At 38.3% G+C, this 23,521-nt stretch overlaps 1 protein-coding gene across 12 annotated transcripts in view; it reads left to right on the top strand.

The window, feature by feature from the left end:
• PSPC1 (paraspeckle component 1) overlaps positions 1-23,521 on the top strand; it is a 110,375-nt gene that overhangs the window by 20,427 nt on the left and 66,427 nt on the right. For all 12 annotated transcript variants that reach the window (XR_014291780.1, XR_014291781.1, XR_014291782.1 and 9 more), the window contains exons 5-6: positions 2,832-2,916; positions 10,679-10,784. Coding sequence is in view for 2 of the 12 variants with exons in the window: in XM_082602587.1 (XP_082458713.1) it covers positions 2,832-2,916; positions 10,679-10,784 (191 nt within the window). In the remaining 10 variants the exon portion in view is untranslated. The remainder of the gene's footprint in view (positions 1-2,831; positions 2,917-10,678; positions 10,785-23,521) is intronic.

Genomic DNA, 23,521 nt, shown 5'->3' with positions numbered 1-23,521 from the left:
AATTCAGTTCTTATATTTCGAGGAAGGAGCTGTGTTAGATCAGAGAGCATATGTTTAGTCTTCATGACTTGAAGGATATTACATTGAGAGAACACTTTCCTACAGTCTAGCAAATCAGACTTAAAATTTGTCCATATTCCCCTCTATTCCCTTTTCGCTGTACCCGTATTTATGATCTATTGAAATTATAGATACAGTTTTATGTCTGTTAGGTACGCAGTTTTAAATGTTATTTGGTCTAGTAGTGAGTAGTGCTGCAGCTGATATTTTATGTCTGTGGATGTCTTTGGATTTTTTTTTTTTTTTTTTGGCCGCGTGCGACTTGCACGATCTTAGTTCCCCGGCAGGGTTGAACCTGGGCCCCTGCAGTGAAAGCACCAAGTCCTAACCACTGGACTGCCAGGGAATTCCTGGATTATTTTTATAAGAAAAATTCCTATGAGTGTGATTTACTGGGTTAAAGGATAAAAAGCACCTCAGGTTACATGTTTTTTGGGTAATATTTTCCTCCAGAAGAATATTATCATGGCAGTATACAAATATATAAGCTTTAGTGAAATTTCAGGAACTCTGGATATTAGCAACTTAAAGGAAATAATTTGGAAGATGTAAAATGGTAGTTTTGTTTTAAGTTGATAGTGTTCCTCATGACTGTTAGATAATGTGCTTATCTGATAATTTGATTGTCAGATCCTCTGAGCTAATTATTATACCCATGTTACTGGTGAGTAAGCACGATCTGAGACGTTAAAGCACCTGTCTTAACTGGCCCAGCTTAAAAGGAGAAGATCCAGGTGTCAGAAAACATTCATGTTCTTTTCCTATTCCTTTTCATGGAGGAAAATATAATTTTACATTTATTACTATATGTGCCCCTGATTTAAGAACAGCTAACCTACAAAATCAATAATAAAACTGTTACAGGATGCACTGTATTGACTTTCTTGGGTAATTAATGATAGTAAGATACTTCCCATGCTTTGGCTTATTGAAGCATTTCCCCTTAGGAATATAAATAGATAGTATATTTTTGGTCTTTACAAGTCTCGCCAACTATAGAAATTATACGGTAGTTATGCGGTCTCAATGTTGGTTGCAGAATGGAGTCATCTAGGGAGCTTCAAAAAAAAAACTCATATCTGGTCCATATCCCAAGAGATTTTGATTTAATTGGTCTATGGTTAAAAGGTACTTAAGTAATTCTAATGAGCAGTCAATGTTGACAGCTAATGGTAAAAATGTTTGAACTTAATTGTAGTTATGTTTGGGTTTTAAGATAGCTAAATGGGGCTTCCCTGGTGGCGCAGTGGTTGAGAGTCCGCCTGCTGATGCAGGGGACACGGGTTCGTGCCCCGGTCCAGGAAGATCCCACATGCCACGGAGCGGCGAGGCCCATGAGCCATGGCCGCTGAGCCTGCGCGTCTAGAGCCTGTGCTCCACAACGGGAAAGGCCACAACAGTGAGAGGCCCGCGTACGCAAAAAAAAAAAAAAAAAAAATGTTTTCTCAACTGGCATGTTATCAGAATCACCTGGTTCCTATCCCATATACCAAGCAGACTTTCCTGAGCAGAGTCTGAAAATCTTAAAAAAAAATTTTTTTTTTTTAAGTTTCTCAGTTGAGGCTGAACAGCCAGGTTTGCAATGCTGGCATTTTGGAAAGAGCTTTGCAATAAGGATAGATTTGGCTATACATCCCAGTTGAACCATGTAGTGGCTGGATGGCTAGAGCACATTTATAATCTGTCTGGATCTTTTTTCTTTGACATAATTAATACATAATTCAATCTGTAGGGAGGATAATACCTTGTTATAATTATGATGCCTGCGTTGTTATGGTTAAGATGTTTAGAGTTATTGGCACGTGAAATATTAACTTTAACTGTTAAGTATTATGTTAAATGAATTCTGAATATAGCAATTTATTAAACATTCAATTAAGATAATATATGTTCATTTTAGAAATTTCAGGTAACATTATAGAAAAAGAAAATAAAAACCAATATTTGTGTTATTCAGGGTATTCATATACCTGTATATGTGTATGTATATATTTTATGCATGCGTGCACATGTAATTTGGTAAGATAGTACAAAGAGTTTTAATACTTGGGAAGTTTATCCACTGCTTCTCAGATGTGCAAAACAAATGTATCTTTCATTATCTTATTCTGCAGTGGAACCCCTGTTCTTGATGATGTGACACGGGTTGGTGACAGTGGGAATGCTCGTCCTGTTTAAAGTGGTCTTGTTCACATCAGTGTTCAGCCCTTTTCCCCTTTCAGGAACTATCTCCTCATTGCCCTCCTTCATACGATACAGACTTGATGCAGGAGGAAACCTGATTGTGTTGCGAGGGATGTTTTTGAGTTTTATGCCATGTCCTATCTCATTATCTGTACTGTTTGGTCTGGTTCTTACGTGCCCTCTGCTGATGGTTCTCAAGGCATCTTTTTGGGCTTTGAACTTGCTGCTGAAAAAAATTCTAATTTGTTTAAAACTATGTAAATGAAAATGTAACTACTATTTTGTTTTTAATATGTTCCAGGCCCTGTGTTAAAACAGTTACTACCCATTTTAATTTCTTAATATAAGGATGGATTTATTATTTTCTTCATACACATAAAGAAGTGGGCCCAGAAGTGATATTAATTTATTACACAGCTTATAATCTTTCACTGTAAAATGATGTGATAGACAAAAAGAGAAGCTAGGTGCATGAGTATGAATAAGTTACTACATATATTGCCAGTCATAGAGAATCTATATGCTTATGAATATAAAAATACAGAAGGGGAAGCTAAAAATATTAATCTGTAATCAATATCTTGTAGATTTAATGAGGCGTCAAGAGGAACTCAGACGCTTAGAAGAACTCAGAAACCAAGAGCTGCAAAAACGGAAGCAAATACAACTGAGGTAAAGAACATCATTATAACATATACGTGAATATATGTAGGTTTCATTATGTATGTTATGAATAAAACTCCCAATGCCTGTTATCAACAAGTTATATAACTTGGAAAATACAGGGAAGAAAACCAAAATTGTCCATTTCTGACCAGATTTAGGGAATTACTCCAGAAGATAACATAAATCTTTGAGATAACATAAATCTTCGTTATTCTATGTTTTTTATAGCTGATTATGGACACTTTACAGACAGTGTGAACTTACATAAAGGGCTTAGGCATTATTTCGTAGAATTTATTGTAAGACTGCACCAGGATTTACGGGGCCATTTTTCCAGAGATGGATACATTTGCATTGATCTGACTTATTTTTCATGTGTATACTACTACTCTGAATGCCATTAAGCATTTTTGTACTTGTGATAATTTGTTTAAAAATGATATCTGGAATCCATGGTAAAAAGGGTATGGGCATTAAAGATCTCAGTACATAATAGAGAACTGTGATGGGCAACTTAAAATCTTTTAGGTTAAGTAAGGAAGTTTAAGGGAGTAGTTGATCCAAGATATAGAAACAAAAATTAACAGCTTTTCTTGTAACTGCAATATTCAGTTGTAAAATATGAGATAAGTATTACTCTTACAAGTTTCAAAAGTCACAATTAGGGGCTTCCCTGGTGGCGCAGTGGTTGAGAGTCCGCCTGCCGATGCAGGGGACACGGGTTCGTGCCCCGGTTCAGGAGGATCCCACATGTTGCGGAGAGGCTGGGCCCATGAGCCATGGCCACTGAGCCTGTACGTCTGGAGCCTGTGCTCCGCAACGGGAGAGGCCACAACAGTGAGAGGCCCGCGTACCGCAAAAAAAAAAAAAAAAAAAAAAGTCATAATTAGGAATTGTTATAAACAAAGCTATGATAGATTAAAGCAAACTTAAACTTTTGTTTTGGAAGTGCTGTAAAAGTAGTAAGTGCTTGGGCTTCCCTGGTGGTGCAGTGGTTGAGAGTCTGCCTACCGATGCAGGGGATGCGGGTTCGTGCCCCGGTCTGGGAAGATCCCACATGCCGCGGAGCAGCGAGGCCCGTGAGCCATGGCCGCTGAGCCTGCGCGTCCGGAGCCTGTGCTCCGCAACGGGAGAGGCTACAACAGTGAGAGGCCCGCGTACCGCCCAAAAAAAAAAAAAAAAAAAAAAGTAGTAAGTGCTTGTGACAGGAAGTTAGGTGCTCATGGGAAATAAAGAAAGTAAAAAACTGTTAATGAGTTTGAAGTGTCTTCACGGTCAGGAGATAGGTACTAGACTGTATATTTTAGTGTGTTTTTTCCAACTTATACCTGATTATACCAACGTTTGTGTATTTCTGTCTTGGTACTACTCTGATTTTACTCTAACCTACTTATTCTCAATTTATGGTACTTGGCGGGCAGCATCAGCATTCTAACCTAGGAGATTGTTAGGAAGTCTCAAGCCTTCCCTCTGAACTACTGAATCATAAGCTGATTCACCTGTGCTTTGGTAAATCCTCCAGGTGACTCTGGTGCATCCTAAAGTTTGAGAACCACTGGTGTAAATAACTCCCGCCATGAACTTCTTACACGAGGGACCTTTTTCAGTTTCTTTCTTGTTGCTTCTTTCCACTTCATGTAAATGTGTTAAAGTCTCTTCTACTTGTACAAAGAAAAGGAAACCTCCTCTCCCCTAACATAAACCTACCTGAATCCAGCTTTCTTCTCTTACATTTATCCTTGACAAGTAGGCTTTTAAGATTAGTGCCCTATACTAGTGTGCTAAAATAATAAGTAATTAAAACTAAACAATGTGGGGTGCAAACTACTATGTATGGAATGGATAAACAACAAGGTCCTACTGTATAGCACAGGGAGCTATATTCAATATCCTGTAATAAGCCATAATGGAAAAGAATATGAAAAAGAATATATATGTATAACTGAATCACTTCGCTGTACACCTGAAACTAACATTGTAAATCAACTGTACTTCAGTCAACAAAAAGAAAAACAAAAACCAAGAAAAAAACAATCAATGTGGGAGAACCCAAAGTAGGGTATAAAAATATAACAGATGAACTTAACTATATTATATATAGATGGACAGCACTGTCACACTGGAAGGAGATGGGGAAGAAAGTAAGGAACCTAAATAACTTTGGAAAACCATATCTTGATTGCATACCTTAGGCTAGTGGCAAGAACAATATGTAAATTCTGTAATCTAGTTAGTAAGTGTATTTCTCATAGGGATATAGATTTGCAGTTCTGAAACAATATACTTTTTTTCTCTCTTTGATCAAGACTTTATTGAAAATAATGTATATACTTTTTTAAGTGAATGTATTAGTACAGATTAATATGAACCAGGTTTCTCATTGTTGGAGAAAGAAAGAAGGGAGAAAGGCTAAAATTAAAATGACTCCTGTGATGTTCAGTGGGGAATCTAAGTATCAGTATGAACTGAGTGGCATTTAATCTAGACAGATACAGAAATATAGATGTGTATATATACATCAGTTCATATACATATACATATTTCCCAGCCCTGTCCATCCAGAAGCAGTGATGCCTCAGGAACAATGAGCTCATCTGATGCCCAGATTGTTGTTTCTGAGCACCATTCTCCAATAAAGGGAACCAGGGCTTTTTGGAGAAGTGGTTGATTCCAGGATTGAAAAGTCCAAGATGAGCCTGACAAATCTTGTGTCAGAGAGAAGCAAAGTACTTGAACAAGGCTAGGGCACGTTGCGAGAACACAGGAGCCAAACTGAAGGTGCTCCTAAGGGCCAAAGTTGGAACAGTTTCAACAACAAAATAAAAAATGGTAGTATTAGATTTTACACTGTTGAATAAAGTAAATATCCATGAGTTTGTGCTGATAGAAGTTATTTAATGAGTAAGTAAATAAATGGGGAGAATTGACAACTCTTCCTTAGTTGTTAGAAGTAGAATTCCAAATAATAAATGTGAAATGAGTCTGAGAGAAAAATTACCAGTGGGTGAATACTGCAGTAATACAGGCACATCTTGGAGATACTATGGGTTTGGTTCTGGACCAGCACAATATATTGCAATAAAGTGAGTTTTTTGGTTTCACAGTGCATATAAAAGCTACCTTTATACTGTACTGTAGTGTTTTAAGTGTGCAATAGCATGATGTCTTAAAAAACAATATGTGTACCTTAATTAAAAATACTTTCTTGCTAAAAAATGCTAACCATCTGACAATACAGGGTTGGCACAAAACTTCAGTGTGCAAAAGCAACATGCAATTTTTGGGAAGGGCAATAAAATGAGGCACTATAGTTGTTTCATTCAAGATTTCCCAGTAGGTGCTAAGGTTGTTGCACAAAACTTGGGATGCAGGATTTGTGGAGTCTCAAATTTGTATGAGGTACAAATGGAAACATAGTAAATTTGAAGTGGAGAAGCCCAGCAGATACCACCATTACCAAGTGTTTAGGTTCGTATCACCCTTAATAAGACACGGACACCAGGAACCCCTTGATATGATGCACCCAGAAGCATACATTGTCATTTCTGTGGTTTTCTTGCCAAAGCTTCATAACCTTATGCTAGTCGTGAGAAAACTTAAGACAAACCTAAATTGAAGGACACTGTACAAAATAATCAGTTCTCTTTAAAAGTGTCAAGGTCATGAGAGACCAAGAAACACTGAAGTGTTACAGACTCGAGGAGACTAAAGAGAAATAATAACTAAATGCAATGTGAGATTCTGTATAGGGTCCTGGAACAGAAGAAGGACATAGTGGGGAAACTGGTGAAATTTGAGTAAGACCTAGAGTTGAACTGTAGCAGTGTACCATTGTGAATTCCTGGTTTTCATAATTGTACTACGGTTATGGAAGATGTTAATATTAGGGGATGCCGCATGAGGGAGATACAGGAACTCTACTATTTTTGCAACTTTTCTGTAAGTTGAAAATTAGTTGGAAATAAAAAAATGAAAAAGAGGACTCTAGGTACTGGGGATACAGTGGAAAACAAAAGACACAAGCTCTGCTGGTGTGGCACTTAGGTAATCTGGGAGGGAGGCAGACATTAGTTGGAAACCTGATCAGATTATTAAAAAGAAAGTGAAGCGCACAAAATGGAACGCAGTACTTACTGGAATTTTTAATAGGTTACTTGTTTCATAATTGAAATATTGGTTGCTTGGTGCTTCCCTGGTGGCGCAGTGGTTGAGAGTCCGCCTGCTGATGCAGGGGACGCGGGTTCATGCCCTGGTCCGGGAAGATCCCACATGCCGCGGAGCGGCTGGGCCCGTGAACCATGGCTGCTGAGCCTGCGCGTCCGGAGCCTGTGCTCCGCAATGGGAGAGGCCACAACAGTGAGAGGTCCTCATAACACACACAGACACACACACACACACACACACACACACTATATATATATATATATATATATATATATATATATATATGTATATATATATATATATCCTGCCCTTGCAGCACAAAGCAAAGAAAAATGTAGGTTTGCAGAGGTTGGTCTGACTCAGGAGGCTACCACGTGAGACAGCCAGGGAGTCTGGACACGGCCTTTTTGTTTACCTTAGTTGGAAGACTGAAAAAACTGCTTAAGAAAATATATTTGAAAGAAATTAAATAATTTGGAGTATACAAAATTTTCTGGTTTTCATTTCAGTGCTACAAATAAGTTTTCGTGGGTCACTTCTTCAGGGGCTGTGACAGTGCAGGCGGACAGGGCTTAGGTGGGCTGGTTCAGGCTGTAACTGGCCCACTTGGCGCTTGTTCATTTGTTCTCTTCTTTCCTTCCTCCCTCCTAGTCACTCATCTACCCATCCATCCATTCTTTCCCTTTTTATGTCGTTTGACAAAGTATAAAGATCATCAGATGGACTGAGGCCTTTGGTGGGTGTGGAGGCCATAGTGCTGGACTGGAACAAAGAGCAGGACATTTTTATATCAGTCGTATCATAGCTTAGTGCCTAGAGCCTCTCAGGTTTCAAAGTCCTATTAAAATATGAGACAATTAGTGGGCTTCCAATTAAAATAAATTGTAAAATGGAGGTTTTATCAGTTTCCAATTAAGTATAACATGAAGGGTGTTAAAATTCGTCATGCTTCTTTACTTATTAGTTTCATTTGTAAATATAACCTGGGAAATTATCCTTGATCCAAAGAGACATTAAATATAAATATAATTGTTAAAGCACCTTGTGGAAGGAAAAAAATTAAAAGCAAACATATGTACAGTAGGGAATGTTCCTATATGTTGTCTGTAAATTTATATTATGGAATTGTCAGTGTGGTGTAATCACAAAATAAAGTAGAAACTCTGGAATTTATAGACAATGGAGTGGAAGAAAAAAATAGCAAATGTTTAGTGATTTTATACCTTTTTACCATATTTTTTCTCTAGATATAAATGTAGTCTCACATTTTATCAGAAAAAAATTGCTCTAACAATGGGGAGAAGTACATTATAAATTTTGTTTAAAATATCTTTTAAATTAAAAATGTTATGGCAATACATGTTTAAAAAAACTCACATGATACGTATGTGTACAAAAGAAAAAGGGCAAATGCTCTTGTCTCCCGAGATTATCCCCAGTGTGATAGAAGCTCTCATACTCTCTTCTCTGCTCGTACAAATGGTTTTTAGATGCAGCAATAGGAATACTATTGTTTTGCTTGCCTTTTTTCTGACACTGTATCTTAGACATTGTTTCATGTCAGTAAATGCAAATCTGCCTCTTTGTAATGGTTGTGTTGTGTTCCTTGTCTGTCATTTGTAATTGAATGTCTTCAACCTTTTGCCTTTAATTAATGTACAGTCTTGTATCTGTGTGTATACATTCTTGCACACATGTATAGATATTTCTGTTTAGTTTACTGGAAATGGATTTGCACACATAAAATTGTTTGCTACACGTTGGTCCTCAACAAAGTCATTTTTGCAATCTTGAAGACCAAAAAGCTTTGAGTATCATTTAGTGGCAAGATCTGACATGAGCCTGTTTGATGCAAAACCTGACCCGTTTTACGTTGTGGTCATGCCAAACCTTTGTTATATTCGTAGAATGTGAATGTTCATCTTACTACAGAAGTATTAATGGTGTTGATTATTGGGTACTGCTGGGATATCATAATAGATCCTACTGGGGATATCATAATAGTATATTAACCCTTTTTAAAGTCGGAAAAACACATGTGGCCTTAGAGTTTTTGAATAAGGGAATTTTTGCTGTCACTAAGTACATTTTCAGCAGTGTATGAACATGAAAGTATTTTCTTAACCATAAAATTTATGAGTGTGTTAATGTAGTAGAAATGGATTAACCGGTTTATTGGAATATTCTGTTTCCTTGAATAGAGTTGTGTACTGGGGACTTAGATATCTCAAAATAGTCTAGATTTTACTTGAAATACCTTAGGAACATTGTCTTGTTACTTGCACATGGTCTGATATGAAGTCCTAACAGCCTGTTTTCTTGCTGGCTGTGGGTGAAAATGCCATTTCTTTTAGTTCGGGTATTGTGTTTGGTGTACAAAACAACAACAACGAAGTATCTATACTTGGTGTAAAAGGGTGCTTATAAGAGTAGCCTGGAAAATGAGACCTGCTGAGGGGGCATCAGCATTATATAGTCTTCGCTATTTAAATTACTTTTTTGCTTTTGAGTGGAGAGCATATATATTTGAGTTTGCATTGATTTAAATGTCAGTATAATGTCAGACTATTACTTTAATATTATTTTGTAGGTTTTCCCTCTTAATCATATTGTAACTAATTATGATTTAATAGTAATCCTGCACATACATACCTTTTTTGTTTGTTTTATAGTTGTTGTTCCATGCTTGATATCTCTGAGGCAGAGGTTGGCATACTTTTTCTGGGAAAGGGCTACATGGTAAATATTTTAGGCTTTTCATGTCATATGGTCTGTGTCTCAACTGTTCAGCACTGCTCTAGCCCAAAGGTAGCCACAGACAGTGAGGGAATGATTGTCCCGTAAAACTTAATTTGCGAAAACAGGTGGTATGCAGACACCTGCTCCAGGTGCATACTTTCCTCAGTGCATTAATGAAATGGGGGAGAGAACGTTAAGGCTTCCTTTTGCACATAGTAGGATTTTTGTCTAGGCAGTGTGGTCCTTTGCAGTGGCTTGTATTGGAATAGGTTCTGAGTGTCTTTAAGAACTAACTCTGCTGTGCCAGTGGTGAATCCCAGGCTTTCTCTTTGTACAGTAATAGAGTACTGGTTTGAGCTTTTGGTTTCTGGAGTTTTTGACTGTAAGCACATAATTATCCTAGTTATATGCTGTTACTTTACTTTTTTTTTTTTTTTTTTGCGGTACGTGGGCCTCTCACTGTTGCGGCCTCTCCCATTGCGAAGCACAGGCTCCGGACGCGCAGGCTCAGCGGCCGTGGCTCACGGGCCCAGCCGCTCCGCGGCATGTGGGATCTTCCCGGACCGGGGCATGAACCCGTGTCCCCTGCATCGGCAGGCGGACTCTCAACCACTGCGCCACCAGGGAAGCCCTACTTTACTTTTTTGGTTGACCCTAGATAAATTATTTTATTGGTTTGTTTGATTTATTAATGGTTTAGAGCAAAATAAAAGGAAGGTAAATCTGGTAAGCCACTCGTTATCACAGATTTGGCATAATGTATAAATAAATGATATACATAAATGATTTTGTTTTACCTGAAATAAAATACCGTATTATGGTTTATATGTCAACCACCCTGAGTTTTTATTTACAAATCTCTCAGGCATGAAGAAGAGCACCGTCGTCGTGAAGAGGAAATGATCCGACACAGAGAACAGGAGGAGCTGAGGCGACAGCAGGAGGGCTTTAAGCCAAACTATATGGAAAATGTAAGTAAAATGCTGGTTAACTAAAGTGATTTTACATTGTCAGGTGGATGATACATGTTTAGAATTCTTTAGATTCTGCTTTATATAGTAATATATTTTCTAATCTTTCTGAATTTGTCGTGTTTATGTTAAACTAACGAATTTCTTAACCTCTTACAGGTAGTAAATTAAAATTAGTTTCTGAAGATAATCATGCTTTATGAAATGAATATTAAATTTTTCTCCATTTTACTTTATCTGTTTTTAATTCCTACTAAATTAGGAATCTTGACAAATTCATCATCTCCACTTGACTGATTTTCACTGTTAATTGATATTAAAAATTCTTTAGTTTGGTAGACATATAGAAAAGTAGAAGTAGTATGTGCTCATCACTCAGCCATAACAGTTATCAATACTTAGCAGATCTTTTTCATCTTTAAGTATACCCACTTTCCCTAATTTTTTTATATGAAATCCCTGACTTCATATGATTTCATTCGTATTTCAGTATGTATCTCTAAAAGATAAGGACTCTCAAAAAATGTCTTTATCATATCTTAAAAATTGCCAGTTATTTAATACTAACTAGTAAAAGCCCCAGTTTGCCCAAGTCTTACTTTTTTTTTTTAAAGTAATTGGTTTCTTCAGATCGGTTGATAAATCCAATCATTTTAGTCTATAGGTTTTCTCTCCCTCATTTTCGTTTTTTCCTTATTTTTTTTTTTAAAGAAACAGCTCCTTGTATAGAGTATCTCACGTCCTGGATTTTGTTGACTGTATCCTTGCAGTGATGTTCAACAAGTTTGTTTATGCCCGAATTTCTTGTAAACTGGAGTTAGTTCCAAAGACGTTATCTGATTCAGGGTTTTGTTTTGGGGAGGCAAAATGGTAGGGCAAAAAAGGATACTTCAAGTAGCTTATAACCCACAGGGTCTTAATAATAATTAACAGAGTCTCATTGTTCACCTTAGATGAATGCCAGCTTAAAAACTCATTCTAAAAAATACTTACCAGTATTTTTTTCCTCTAGCTATTCAAAAGCCATGATTCTTTAGTAAGTAAGTTTCTGAGGCTAAATGTATTAATTCCAATCATTGGTGTCTTTTTTTCTGACTGTCTCTGTCCCTGTTCTTTTGTCCCTGGAAAATTAAAAAGATACTTAAATTAAAATGAATACAGACAGCAAAATAAATTCTAAGTAGAAGAGCAACAAGAACTTTTTATCTTGCCTTCCATCAAGTAAATATCCTTTGAATGAAAATTATATGGCATTTAAATTCAGTTAGAAAATTTTTTTATTATTTATAAGTCACACTAAAAGTTTAAATTAATAGATTTTAAAATCCCATTAGAAAATTAGCTGAGTACATTTTTTAAGCATTGTGAATTTTCTTTTTGAATAATTTCTAGCATTATTGCAATTCTCTTTTCCTCTTGGATACATAGCACTTGCATAGTGACATATTTAAACGGTGGTCTTCTCCTTTTTCATAGTTACATTTGAACATAAATCTGTTGGATTTATCAATGTGAGGATATTTTATGATGTTATAAAAGAACGTGGAATTAAAAAAAATTTTCAGGCGCATATATTTTGAAAACTAGTAACTAGCGTTTTTATTTTAAAATACAGTCAAGATGTAAACCACATGTGATATATTTCTTAGAGAAATTTTATTTCATTCCATTGAGGATTAGGAAATTCTTCCCAGTTCTTTTATGTACCTCAACGTATCTTTTTTTAAAGTGCCTGCTTATAGTAAAGTTGGTGGAATTAGCTTTCTTAATATTTTTCTGGCATAAACTTTATATTCTTGGAGCAAATGTGTAGCTATGTGTAATGATGTAAATCATTTAGGGACCAGAAGGAAATGATTAAATAAAATATATTCTGTTAAATTTAAGTTGGCTACATCATAAGCTTGATTGCAAACTCTTTATTCTTTGAAATTTCACAGTTTTAAAAAAACTTATACCAGTGTTTTTTAATATGTTCAGTGGTATTTAATATAGGTATAATTAATAAAGGACAACAGATAGTTTCGACTTTACTTTTCTACTGAAAAACTATTAGAAATGTTGCTACAGTTTAAAATTGAAATACTGCAAATTCTTAAAAACAGTCGAATGTTTCAAAATCATTTTAGTGGTGGGTAAAATTTTATAGCTCGCCAAGGAACTTTGAGAATAAACAAATTAGATACTTAAAAATATGACAGATTTATTGGCATTTCAAAAATAGATTATTTATTGTTTCACAAGTTTATGCTCTTAGAAAACTTAGATGATCAAATAAATATTTTAATATTAAGATAATTTTAAGTAGTTACTTAAAGTATGTGTTGCATATTTGAAGCATCCTAAGATTAATTTGGCTGGAGCAGAGGTCTGCAAACTCTAGCCTGGAACCTCCACCCATTTTTATACCACCCTACCACGGAGCCGAGGATGGTGTTTACATTTTTAAAGGGTTGATGGACAAGGGAAAAAAAAAAAAAAGACTACTAAACAGAGTATTTTTGACCCACAAAACCTAAAATACTCTTTGGCCCTTTATAGAAAAAGTTTGATGAATCCTGGGCTGGAGTGTTGGTGACTTTTTTTAAAAATTAATACTCATGTTAGACCACAAAGTTACTAGGTTCTTAATTTTCTGGAAAGGAATCATAGTATGTAGTAATGGAATTAAATATCTAGGGGAAAATATAGTCTTTGTTCTATTTTTAGATTTTTTTGCGATTAGAAATTATGAATAGGCACAAGTTTTTCATCATTTTGGTATCAGTTTTATTTGGTTCCTAGCTCCATAATGCTTGTTACTATAAACTAATCAAGCACTAAAGAAATATTAACAAAAGCTCTACAGTAGTCTTGACTGGTTTGTGTTAATAGAAGAAACATTGAGGCCATTGTTGCACTAGTTACTCTTCATTTACTTTGAAAACTGTCTTTGGGAAACGTTGTTAAACAGTTTTAATGTTTGTTTTTGTTTTTAAAAGCTTTGAAATTAGGCCCTCTTATGTGCTTCTCTTTTCTCACTGTTCAGTATAAAGGGAGGAGTCAAATGGTAAGTGTTCAGCTTGCCTGGGTAGTAAAAGTCACGTAGGTTTACTTGGTTCATTTTAAGATGCCACCTCACACTTCTTTCTGATATTCCTGTTGGGAGTATCCCAGCACCACTAATGGTTTGGGCTTTGAAGTATAAACTAAACACTTTGTCTTGAATAATAGATGTACTTTTTAACGGAACAGAAGACACATCTGCACTTCCCTGGTGGTCCAGTGGTGAAGACTCCTCACTCCCAATGCAGGGGGCACAGGTTCGAACCGTGGTCGGGGAACTAAGACCCCACATGCTGCGTAGCGCAGCCCCTGCCCTTCCCAAAAGAACAGATGCGTCACGTCTGGTCATGGTTTATGGGGGTTTTTTTGTTGTTGTTGTTAGCTTTCAAATTTATTATAATATTATGACATACATGTGAAAAAAAATATATATATATTTTTGTGTGTGTGTGTGTGTTGTACGCGGGCCTCTCACTGTTGTGGCCTCTCCCGTTGCGGAGCACAGGCTCCGGATGTGCAGGCTCAGCGGCCATGGCTCACGGGCCCAGCCGCTCCGCGGCATGTGGGATCTTCCTGGACCGGGGCACGAACCCGTGTCCCCTGCATCGGCAGGCGGACTCTCAACCACTGCGCCACCAGGGAAGCCCCATGTGCATATATTTTTAAGAGTTTCAAGGATATACCAGCTCTTCATCAGTTAGAAGCTGTCATTTTAATTTCATACCTTATTCCTCCTAAGAAGAAGTCATGCTCTTTGGTAATAGATCTGGTAATTATAGATTAAACGTGTTAGTTTTCACTTCTGTAGCATAACACCTTTTTTTTTTTTTTTTTTTTTTTTTTGCGGTACGCGGGCCTCTCACGGCTGTGGCCTCTCCCGTTGCGGAGCACAGGCTCCGGACGTGCAGGCTCAGCGGCCATGGCTCACGGACCTCGGTGCTCCGCGGCATGTGGGATCTTCCCACACCGGGGCACGAACCCGTGTCCCCTGCATCGGCAGGCGGACTCTCCACCACTGTGCCACCAGGGAAGCCCAGCATAACACATTTTTTTTTTTTTTTCTTTTTGCGGTATGCGGGCCTCTCACTGTTGTGGCCTCCCCCGTTGCGGAGCACAGGCTCCGGACGCGCAGGCCCAGCGGCCATGGCTCACGGGCCCAGCCGCTCCGCGGCATATGGGATCCTCCCAGACCGGGGCACGAACCCGTATCCCCTGCATCGGCAGGCGGACTCTCAACCACTTGCGCCACCAGGGAGGCCCATAACACATTTTTGACTCCCATAACAATGTATATATTTTTATTCTGTGCCTTAATTACATTTAGGTTTATCTTTACCATAGTGTATTTGAACCATTTTCTAGATAGTATTTTACTAGGTTGAAATTTTCTACTTATGGCAGTTTTACAGCTTTTGAACACATCACAGACGTTATTCTGTTACAGTAAGAATTTGTGAGACTGTTTATGATTGTTTTGTGACTTTTTAATATTAGGTTGTTTCACTTACTGTAGATTCAGTAGTTTAAACATTTAAGTACTGCTGTGTACTAGTCTTTATTTGTGGATACAGTTTGGTTTGGAGTAAAGGGGAGATTTTAATTAGAATATTTTTAAAATGCAGTTTCCTGGAGTAAACTTTGTTTTCTTGGAAAAATGAGTAAGTCATAAAATATCTAAATGTCATTCTGGCTTTAGTAGTTGTATCATGTAGTTATAAAAATACTTTCATTGGGAAAATTGGGGCAGTGCTTAGATTGGATGCTACTTTGTTTTAAAACTTAAGAAGTTTCTTTATCTGGCCTGGTAAATATTAATGTTTGATTTTTAGTGAAGAAGAGAATAGCCCTTCATATCTATTTTAAGATATATACATGAATTGATATGGAATAACTTATATTCCTGTTTGAGTAGGTGAGACTGGCCCTCGAGAAATGAACACGTGCATAAAGACCCGAATGTGTATTATATACCAAGGCAGTAATTTGACCCATGTTCCTTAGAGGTATTCCTTTGTAGCTCCTGGGATTATTGAGCAGAGAGGCCACAGCAGATGTAGCCTGGCTAAGAGGGTAACACCTCTTCCACGGTAGTGTTTCATGTTGTGCATCATAAGCACTCAGGGAGCTTTCAAAAAATGTGGGTTCTCAGGTCTCCGTCCTACTTAATTGATTCATTTGTGATCCCAGTAGATTCTGATGGGTTGTCCATTGACAGTTTCGACTAAATACTGTAGTTTTCAATCTTTGCAGCACATCTATGGAACGTAAAAAAGAAAAATGGGGCTTCCATGGTGGCGCAGTGGTTGAGAGTCCGCCTGCCAATGCAGGGGACACGGGTTCGTGCCCCGGTCTGGGAAGATCCCACATGCCGCAGAGCGGCTGGGCCCGTGAGCCACGGCCGCTGAGCCTGCGCGTCCGGAGCCTGTGCTCCGCAGCGGGAGAGGCCACAGCAGTGAGAGGCCCACGTACTGCAAAAAAAAAAAAAGAAAGAAAAATGGCTGAGATCTACTCCAGTGGGTCTGGGTTGGAGCCATGGGATCTGCATTTTAAAAAGCTCTTCAGCTTGCTTATTTTCGTTGGCAGAGATCGAAAACCACTGGCCATATGTTGCAGTGAGACATATGTTGAGATGAGAATAGTAGCCGTTGAATTTTTTATGGGATCTGGGGAGTTTTAAGGGAGAGCTCAGGGTCATTGGACATGGCAGACAGAATTCACACAGTTAACAGTATAAATGGCACAGTATTGTCTGTGAATCGTGCTCTGTGGGATTTTCGTGTGGCAACTTTTAGTTGGGCTTTCATCCTATATATGGAAGGGAGTATTATCTCAAATGATACATTAATTTTTAGTTTTTAAAATATTTCATCTGGACTGGAGGTCTACAGACTAGGGTAAGCCAGGCCAAATCTGAACACTGCCTATTTTTTTCTGAACAGCTTTATTGGAACACAGCTGTATTTATGTTTTGTTTGTGGCTGCTTTGCCCCAAAATGGCAGCGTTGACTAGTGGTGACTTAACTCTAAGGCTGTGTCAAGACTGTATGGCCAGCAGAGCCTGGGATACTATCTGGCCCTTTCCCCAAAAAGTTTGCCAACCTCTGATCTCAGGCCAGTCTGAGAGTTGGGGGGGAATCTATAAAAAGTGGCTCATGTTAACCAAACTCATAAAGAGTTTGTGACTTAAAATGTAATTATATTAACTTACATGTTCTTTTCCAGTGTTTTTAGAAGGTTTATTGAGCAGAGTGCCTCATATCCTAGATCCTTGGTTCTTGGTTCTGAAGAATCCAAATTAGTATTCAGAAGGTTCATTAGTAGTCATGGTTATAAATCAGAGCAGAAGTTATGGGAAGAGCTGCCACATTTGGCCTGTTGTTTAATTTTATGCCAGTCCCTTCCTGCTTCTTGAGTGAGTCTGGTTTCTCTTATCATCATTCCTTGATTTATTTATAACCTAACCCCTCCCCCCATGTTCGCTGTACAAAACTCAGGACAGAAACTCTAGTCAGTAATGAACTTTCATTAATAGGTGCTGGCAGAGCCAACCGACCCCAGTTGTCACTTACTAATGAGGAGGTACAAATACGTTTTCTGAATTAGTTCGTGAATTTTTGAGAGAAGCTGCCATTTTGTGGTTTTCACATGGCCATCACTTCTCTTTTTCAGTAAATTATTTAGCTTTAACAAGTAATTTGGTTGTATTGAAGTAGAAGATGGCGTTATTTTGGAAGGCTAAATATCTGACACATTTGAACAAAGGACATATTTCACAAGGGGTTTTTATAGCCTCTTCATCATCCTATGGAAATAACTGAAGAATTATTTGCTGTAGTGTTTGGAGTCAGATTTAGGTGTGGGAAGGTTATTACCTATTGCTGGTATAATGACAGCCTGCTTCTGATGGTTTGGACATGATGGTAAAAATCAGAATGGATAATAACAGTTATATTGCAGTGGCCTTGCATAGAATGCTCTAGTTGTGCCCAATTTTTGTTATTAATATGTTTTATTTATTTACTAAAATAATTTGGTTTCCTACAATGAGCGAAGAACTTTTCTGAATATTTAAGGATGGTACATAATTGGAACTTAGACTTTTATTGTCAAATGAAAACAAAGATACATATTTATAAGGTTAACATATACTCTAGGAAGTGATCCTTAGGATTTTGATGATTTGGGGCATTTGTGTTGAAGATATAATATCAATTTTAACCAGCTGTTGAAATCTTTGATCACTTCTCAAAAGGATTATTTAATAATTTTAATAATATCTAATTATTTGTAAGGAAAACTTTAAAATTTTCTTTTTTAACATCTTTATTGGAGTATAATTGCTTTGCAATGGTGTGTTAGTTTCTGCTTTATAACAAAATTAATCAGCTATACATATATCCCCATATCTCCTCCCTCTTGCGTCTTCCTCCCACCCTCCCTATCCCACCCCTCTAGGTGGTCACAAAGCACCGAGCTGATCTCCCTGTGCCATGCGGCTGTTTCCCACTAGCTGTTTCACATTTGGTAGTGCATATATGTCCATGCCATTCTCTCACTTCGTCCCGGCTTACCCTTCCCCCTCCCCGTGTCCTCAAGTCCATTCTGTGCGTCTGCATCTTTATTCCTGCCTGGATTCCTGTCCTGCCTGTAGGTTCTTCAGAACCATTTTCTTTTTTCTTTTTTAGATTCCATATATATGTGTCAGCATATGGTATTTATTCTTCTCTTTCTGACTTACTTCACTCTGTAGGACAGACTCTAGGTCCATCCACCTCACTACAAATAACTCAATTTTGTTTCTTTTTATGGCTGAGTAATATTCCATTGTATATATGTGACACATCTTCTTTATCCATTCATCTGTCGATGGACACTTAGGTTGCTTCCATGTCCTGGCTATTGTAAATAGAGCTGCAGTGAACATTGGGGTGCATGTGTCTTTTTGAATTATGGTTTTCTCAGGGTATATGCCCAGTAGTGGGATTGCTGGGTCATATGGTAGTTCTATTTTTAGTTTTTTAAGGAACCTCCATACTGTTCTCCATAGTGGCTGCATCAATTTACATTCCCACCAACAGTACAAGAGGGTTCGCTTTTCTCCACACCCTCTCCAGCATTTATCTTCTGTAGATTTTTTGATGATGGCCATTCTGACCCATGTGAGGTGATACCTCATTGTAGTTTTGATTTGCATTTCTCTAATGATTAGTGAGGTTGAGCATCCTTTCATGTGTTTGTTGGCAATCTGTGTATCTTCTTTGGAGGGATGTCTGTTTAGGTCTTCTGCCCATTTTTGGATTTTTTTTTTTTTTTTTTTTTTTTGCGGTACGCGGGCCTCTCACTGTTGTGGCTTCTCCCATTGCAGAGCACAGGCTCCGGACGTGCAGGCTCAGCGGCCATGGCTCACGAGCCATGCTGCTCCGCGGCATGTGGGATCTTCGCAGACCCGGGGCACGAACCTGTGTGGCAGGTGGACTCTCAACCACTGTGCCACCAGGGAGGCCCTGTTTTTTTGATATTGAGCTGCATGATGAGCTGCTTCTAAATTTTGGAGATGAATCCTTTGTCAGTTGCTTCGTTTGCAAATACTTTCTCCCATTCTGGGGGTTGTCTTTTTGTGTTGTTTATGTTTTCCTTTGCTGTGCAAAGCTTTTAAGTTTCATTAGGTCCCATTTGTTTATTTATGTTTTTATTTCCATTTCTCTAGGAGGTGGGTCCAAAAAGATCTTTCTGTGATTTATGTCATAGAATGTTCTGCCTGTGCTTTCCTCTAAGAGTTTTATAGTGCCTGGCCTTACATTTAGGTCTTTAATGCATTTTGAGTTTATTTTTGTGTATGGTGTTAGGGAGTGTTCTAGTTTCATTCTTGTACATGTAGCTGTCCAGTTTTCCCAGCACCACTTATTGAAGAGACTATCTTTTCTCCATTGTATATCCTTGCCTCCTTTATCAAAGATAAGGTGACCATATGTGCGTGGGTTTCTCTCTGGTCTTTCTATTCTGTTCATTTGACCTATATTTCTGTTTTTGTGCCAGTACCATACTGTCTTGATTACTGTAGCTTTGTAGTATTGTCTGAAGTTTGGGAGCCCCATTCCTCCAACTCCGTTTTTCTTTCACAAGATTGCTTTGGCTATTCGGGGTCTTTTGTGTTTCCATATGAATTGTAAGATTTTTTTGTTCTAATTCTGTGAAGAATGCCATTGGTAGTTTGATAGGGATTGCATTGGATCTGTAGGTTGCTTTGGGTAATATAGTCATTTTCACAGTGTTGATTCTTCCAATCCAAGAACATGGTATATTTCTCCATCTGTTTATGTCATCTTTTATTTCTTTCATCAGTGTCTTATAGTTTTCTGCATACAGGTCTTTTGTCTCCTTAGGTAGGTTTATTCCTAGGTATTTTATTCTTTTTGTTGCAGTGGTAAATGGGAGTGTTTCCTTAATTTCTTGTTCAGATTTTTCATCATTAGTGTATAGGAATGCAAGAGATTTCTGTGCATTAATTTTGTATCCTGCTACTTTACCATATTCATTGATTAGCTCTAGTAGTTTTCTGGTAGCATAAAATTTTCATCCAAACTCGGACAAGTGAATATGAGTACTATATAAAATTACTTTTTTTTTTAACAGCAGGCATAAAATAAGCTGTCTCAGGCAAACCAGGATGTGTGTGTGGTCACCCTAATCATATGTTACGATTATAAGTAGCGTATTCCCCCTGTGTTTTATTATTCATGTTTAGAAGTCTTTTGAATGCATCCAGATTGAAATGGTTACCATGTCCTTTATATTCTTTAACCACTTCATCAGAGGACACTTTGTTGGACTTAATTATTTCTATGTCATATTAGATGACTCTAGTGTCTTCTTCGCCCTTCCCTCCCATTAGAGTTACAGAGGGGCTCATATTCCACAAAAATTCCCATATCTCTTTTTCCCTCCTGGGGAGTGTGTATACTCAGCACATACATAACTTTCCCTGACTACTCACCCCAGCTGTGATCCTATATCATTTTTAATATGATTCTTTTTTAGTACTTATATTGCCATCTAATTATTTTCTCACAGTTGTCCAGTATTTGAGCCCTCTTGAGTTTTTTGAGGTCAGGAATCTTGTATTTGTTATATTGTAGTTACTGAGATGTAAATTGGGAGAGTTAAATAGTTGTTTGATGTCTTCTTTTTCAAATGACAGCGTGCAGCTCAATCATACAGTTTTTTTTTTTTTTTTTTTTTTTTTGCGGTACGCGGGCCTCTCACTGTTGTGGCCTCTCCCGTTGCGGAGCACAGGCTCCAGACGCACAGGCTCAGCGGCCATGGCTCACGGGCCCAGCCGCTCTGCGGCATGTGGGATCTTCCCGGACCGGGGCATGAACTCGTGTCCCCTGCATCGGCAGGCAGACTCTCAACCACTGCGCCACCAGGGAAGCCCATCATACAGTTTTGAGGGTTCTTTATGAGCCACCAAAGCTCAGTATTTTTATTTAATACTAACATTTCAGATGTTCAGCATCAGTGGTTTTGAAACATAGGTGGCATTGAAACGCACCTTTTGATTTATTTTTGTAGAGTTCATAATGGAGTCACATAGTAAAGAGTAAATTTTAAATTTATTTACTTATTTATTTTTGGCTGCATTGGGTCTTCATTGCTGCGCGCGGTCTTTCTCTAGTTGCGGCAAATGGGGGCTACTCTTTGTTGCGGTGCGTGGGCTTCTCTTGTTGCGGAGTACGGGCTCTAGGCACACGGGCTTCAGTAGTTGTGGCTCACGGGCTCTAGAGCACAGGCTTAGTAGTTGTGGCGCATGGGATTCGTTGCTCCGTGGCATGTGGGATCTTCCCGAACCAGGGCTTGAACCTGGGACCCCTGCATTGGCAGGCGGATTCTTAACCACTGCGCCACCAGGGAAGCCCAAGAGTAAATTTTAAACGTAAAATAACCATTTTTTTGTCCTTGGTTTTCAGCACGTAACTTTTTAGTATGCAGATTCCACTTGACTGTCCCTTCAAGATAGTCTTAAACAAAGACTGGAGGTTCCCTTTAGTAGGAAAAATTTGTTCCCTGTTTTTCCTGTGTTCAAAACAGTCCTGAGCTTCATAGAGGATACAGAGGGGAATCAAGCCCAGGGTCACATCTTTTTTTTTTTTTTTTTTTCTTCCTGGTATGTGGGCCTCTCACCATTGTGGCCTCTCCCATTGCGGAGCACAGGCTCTGGACACACAGGCTCAGCGGCCATGGCTCACAGGCCCAACCTCTCCGCGGCATGTGGGATCTTCCCACACCGGGGCACGAACCTGTGTCCCCTGCATCGGCAGGCAAACTCTCAATCACTGCGCCACCAGGGAAGCCCAGGGTTACATCTTTGAGGATTTTAGAGTATTTTAGGGACTGGGGACCTATGTGTGGTAGGTTAAGAGACGCAGCTAAAAAGTTCTGAGAGTTTAGGGCTTCCGTGGTGGCGCAGTGGTTGAGAGTCCGTTCGCCTGCCGATGCAGGGGACGCGGGTTCGTGCCCCGGTCCGGGAGGATCCCATATGCCGCGGAGCGGCTGGGCCCGTGAGCCATGGCCGCTGAGCCTGCTCATCTGGAGCCTGTGCTCTGCAACGGGGGAGGCCACAGCGGTGAGAGGCCCGCATACCGCAAAAAAAAAAAAAAAAAAAAAAAAAAAAGTTCTGAGAGTTTAGAGAAAATTGTATGCTGGAGAGTGAGTGAGTGTGTAGTCTCTGCACTCTTCTGGGGCTCTTTTGGGTGCATTTAAAAAACTGATGTGGTTGGTTTATTATTCCACTGTGTTGTAGGTATACCTCTGTCTTTTCATTTGAAATGGTAAGTTCTTCTAATCTTACTTGGTTCAGAATGGTCAGATCTTTTAGGTAATATTTACCTTTTTAGAGGGGTTGGAGAAGAGGAGAGTCAAGATTGGCTAATACAAGTGAACTAAAGTGAACATGTTTTTCGAAATGTCCCCTACATGCAATGCAAACAATAGGAATTTTGTTCAGTTATTAAATAGCTTGAAGTAATGACAGAAGGTTCTAGGAAGACATAAAAACTTGTTAGTTCTGCTTTGTGATTTCTTGTTGTAATATTTAGAGCACCCTACAGGAGTTATCCTACACGGTGATTATGTAAAAAAAAATTTTTTTTTAGGCCAATCAGTATCCCATATCTTCTGTACTTCATATTGAGGGCATGAAGCTCTGTAGTATCACCTGAAATGTCAGAATTTTTCTACCAAAGCGAACTAGATAAATGTGAGTATCGATATCCATGTGTAATTATTAACTAACTGCTAGTGGCAGGGAGCAGAAAACTTGGGTTTGTAAGCGTGCTCTGCCGATGAAATGCATTTACTTCTGTTTGAAATTTCAAGTAATTTAAAGTAAATGGGTGAGTTTGCCTCTGTCTTATGATATCCTCCACTACACTGTGCACCACGTTTCAAATCCTGTCTTTTCTGGTTATAAATTTGCCACGATTCTCATGATATATATAATGTCTTAATCTGACGTATTATTGCTTTTTCTAAATCCTGCTTTTAAGCACTAGAAATGCTTATATAGTAGTTTATCTTATAATTGTAAATTTTAAATAAATTTTTGAATTGTATTTAGTTATCATTTAAATATTTTAAATATTAGTATATTTTGAATCTGTTGCTTTGAGTTATCTACTTAGAAACTGTATAAT

Source organism: Mesoplodon mirus (assembly GCF_964341445.2).
Source record: "Mesoplodon mirus genome assembly, chromosome: 17".
In the NCBI taxonomy this organism is placed as follows: domain Eukaryota; kingdom Metazoa; phylum Chordata; class Mammalia; order Artiodactyla; family Ziphiidae; genus Mesoplodon; species Mesoplodon mirus.
Note: the sequence above shows the minus strand (reverse complement) of the source record. Positions and strands in the feature narration are given on the sequence as shown.